This window comes from Vidua macroura, chromosome 26 (assembly GCF_024509145.1).
Source record: "Vidua macroura isolate BioBank_ID:100142 chromosome 26, ASM2450914v1, whole genome shotgun sequence".
NCBI lineage: Eukaryota > Metazoa > Chordata > Aves > Passeriformes > Viduidae > Vidua > Vidua macroura.
Window position 1 is genome coordinate 3,018,854 of NC_071596.1, and position 3,639 is coordinate 3,022,492.

Sequence of the window (3,639 nt, forward strand, 5' to 3'; positions counted from 1 at the left end):
ATGTCTAGGAAGCCTCTGGGACAGGGACTTGTGAAGGGAAATGGGATGAAGTTCTCAAAGTGAACCAACACACAAATACAGATTTGAAAACCGGAACCAGAGCCGCCTCCTGCTTGCTCACAACTCCTCCCATCTGGTCTGCAAGAGCATCTTCCCTTGTGCCAGTGCAGCCCTTGGCCTGTCCCTGTGGCCACGGGGCACAGGAACAGCAGCCAACAGCTGCCTGCACCTGCAGGAGGGGCTCAGGAGGGCTCCCAGCATCAGCACTTCCAGTTTCCACCCAGCTCCACAGCCCCCTGCCCTGCCATTGTCCCCAGCCCAGTGTCACCCCCCACCTGCCCCAGCCCCCCTCACCTCCCCACTGCTGCCCAGCACAGGGCTCAGGCCATGGGAATGTTTCATTCCAGACCCTTCCCCATGGAGCAGGGGCCCTCCTGGCCCCCAGCCCTGCCCTGCCCTGGGCTCCAGGCCATCCCTGCTCCCTCCCTGGGCTGGGGGATGTTCCTGCAGGGAGAAGGGCCCTGGCAGCACTGAGAGCCCAGAGGATTGGTTGGGAGCCCAAAGGATTTGAGAGCCCAAAGGATTCCCTGGACAGAGGTTTCCCTCCCCTCCATGTGGCTGTCACTGTGCCTGCTCAAGGCAGGGACACTGAGGCACAGACTCAGAGGCCTCGTGGCTGCAATTCACTGCCCCCCTGGCTACCAGAGGGGACAGGTTCTGCTGGCCCTGCCCTGCCTGGGCCCTGGCCTGGCTCTGCAGATGAGGCAGGAGGAGCCTGGCTCGTCCCAGGGCTCAGCTGGGGCAGTTTAACCACAAACAGGTTTCACCTGGAGCAGGCAGTGTGTGGGCAGGTCCACCACCACCCCTGCAGCTCCTTCAGGGTGTGTTTATAAACCCACACCCCCTCACCCCAGGGGCTTTCTCTCTCTTTCCTTTTTTTTTCCCCCTTTTTTCCCCCCTTTTTTTTTTTCTTTTTTTTTTTTTTTTTTTTTTGCCTTTGTGTTTTGGGAGCTGAGGAGCATTTGGGAGTTGCTGCCTCGGGGTGTTTGGGATGTACTGCTAGAGCTTAGAACTTCCTCACTTCCAGTGTTACCAAGCAGGTGAGGACACAGCCACCACCTCCTCATGTGCCCCAGCCCTGGGCCGGGTTTGGGGGCTGCAGCCCAGGGCTGGGGTGTCCCAGCACTGTCCTCCTGTGTCACATCCCAGGCGCAGGACAATGTCCTCACGTGGCTCTGGAGTGCCCTTGGGGCGCGATTCCCAGCCCAGCTGCAGCACCCCAGTGCCTGTACCGAGGAATTCCCTCCTGGCACAGCCTCTCCCTGCCCCCTGGAGCTGCTCCCTCGCCCTGCTCGGCCAGGAGGACATCGTGGAGAGCTACACCGGGTACGTGGGAGGGGCTGAGCCCTGCCCTTGCATGTTTGTCCTCAAGGGACATGTCCCCTGTCTGGGACGTGTTTGACCCAGCCTGGCTCTCCTGGGAGGCTCCCGAGGCACGGGCTGGGGCTGCTCCCGTAGCCAGGGCAAGGCTGGTGGCTGCCTGGGGGGGTCTCTGCTGTCCCACCGCGGTGGGAGCTGACCCCTGTGTCCCCGCTGCTGTGCCAGGAGCTCCTGCGAGCTGGGGGTGGCCCTGCTGGAGCACGCCTGCCCGGGCCCCGACCCGCAGCTGGTGCGCAGGATCGTGGCCCAGGTGGAGTTCTACCTGTCCGACGAGAACCTGGCCAAGGACGCCTTCCTCCTCAAGCACGTGCAGAAGAACAAGATGGGCTTTGTCAGCATCAAACTGCTGACGTCCTTCAAGAAGGTGGGTCCCGGGGGCGCGGGGCTGCCTCCTCCGGGGTGTGCGGGGAGCTCTGGGCTGTGTCCTGCTGGTGCAGAGCTGGGCTCTGCTCGCTGCCCTCTGTGCCCAGGGGAGCAGGGAAAGCTCCTCAAATCACCCCCAGGGCTGGATTCACCTCTTCTACCCACGGGCCGCTTTGGAAGCGATCATCCCTTAAAAAAACCCAGCCAAGTGCTGGTGGTGTGGCTTCGGGGGAAGGTGTGGCTCCTTGCCAGAGCCTGGGGGACACTGGGACTGTGCAGATCCCAAAGCTGCTAAAGCAGAAGGGGAAAATTGCCCTGGGGGTGTTGGATGGGGTCACAGCCTGCCTGGAGGAGGGGTTTAGGGTGCTCCCTGCCTGGGGCAGGCAGATGATGGGGCTTCCACCCTCTCTGCACAGGTGAAATACCTGACCCGGGACTGGCGCCTCACCCTCTACGCCCTCAAGTTCTCGGCGCTGCTGGAGGTGAACAAGGAGGGCACCAAAGTGAGGCGGCGCCTCCCCATCCCCGAGTACCTGCTGAGCGTCCCCCCCAGCAAACTGCTGCTGGCCTGGGAGCTGCAGCCGCGGGAGCAGGACCTGCCCCTGCAGAAGAACTTCCTGGACACCATCACGAGGATGTTCAGCCCCTTCGGCGCCATCGCCTCCATCCGCCTGCTGCGGCCGGGCCGCAAGCTGCCCTCGGACGTGCGCAAGTACTCGTCGCGGTTCCCCGAGCTGCTGAGCCGCTGCTGTGCCCTGGTGGAGTACGAGAGCCTGGAGAGCGCCCGCAGCGCCGCCGAGAGCCTCGGGCACCGCGACTGGCACAGCATCAGGGTGGTGCGGCTCTGCGGGAAGGGGGGCAAGAAGAAAGCCGGGCAGGAGCGGGCGGGTTGGAAGGTGCCAGCGGCGGCTCTGACCTTCCCCTGCAGCCGGGAGGATTCCCTGCCCAGCAGCGCTCCCGAGCCGGATGATGCCTCAGGGTCGCTGTCCCTCCTCCTGAACCAGGACCTGCTGGCACCGACCTGGCCTGGCGGCGACTTCACGCCGGGAGATTCCAACGCCTTTCCCGGCTCGCTCCTCCCCAGCAAGGGCTTCCCTCCGCTCGGGGTGGGCTCGGGCACCGAGAGCCGCCCGGGGAGCGCGGCCGGCTCCTGGACACCCTGGGGCAGCGGCCTCTGTCCCAAGCTTCCCCCCAGGGATGCCCAGTGGGCGTCCGAGCCCCTCAGCCTGTGGGACGGGGTCCTGCGCCTGCCCCACAGCCCCGAGGGCACCAAGGGCCTCGGCAGCAGCTTCGGGAGAGAAGAGCTCGTCCTCCGGCACTGAGACTTGTTCAGATTCAGGGTTAGGGTTTGTAATTGTCTTTATTTTCCCTTCTTCTTTCGAGCGGAAGACTTTTCTCTGGTCCTGCGAGCTGTGGGCAGTGGCAGTGCAGCTGATCCAGGGGACAGAAGTTTTGGGGCAAGGACGATGCTCGAGGCAGACGCTGAGCAGCAGCAGGAGCTGTGCTGTGCTCATGCCAGTGAGACTGTGTTTGCTCAGGGCCCAGAGCTGGGTTTGGGGTCCAGGTTTTGGATGAGAAATGGGCAATAAAGAGAGATTAAGTTTCCAGGCACTCTCTGGTTGATGCTGTGTTTTTGTTTTTTTTGGTGTTTTTTTTTTTTTTTTGGTTTTGTTTTTTTTTGTTGTTGTTGTTTTTTTTTGTTTTTTTGTATCTTTCCAGGTCTTGCTGCTGCCTGAGGTGCAGCCAGACAAGGGAAGGAGGGTCCCTTCCTGCTTGCAGCTGCCTCCCTTGCTGTCCTTGGGGTAGTGGGGACACTGAGGGGTGCCCAGGACAGGT

General features: G+C 62.3%; 1 protein-coding gene across 1 annotated transcript; it reads left to right on the plus strand.

Moving 5' to 3' along the window:
• Nucleotides 1-1,219: 1,219 nt before the first annotated feature.
• Nucleotides 1,220-3,381, plus strand: LOC128819199 (la-related protein 6-like). Its single transcript, XM_053999184.1, has 3 exons — nt 1,220-1,386; nt 1,606-1,804; nt 2,220-3,381. The coding sequence occupies exons 1-3, from the start codon at nt 1,220-1,222 to the stop codon at nt 3,123-3,125; spliced, it is 1,272 nt and encodes a 423-aa protein (XP_053855159.1). The 3' UTR covers nt 3,126-3,381.
• The last annotated feature ends 258 nt before the right edge of the window (nt 3,382-3,639 follow it).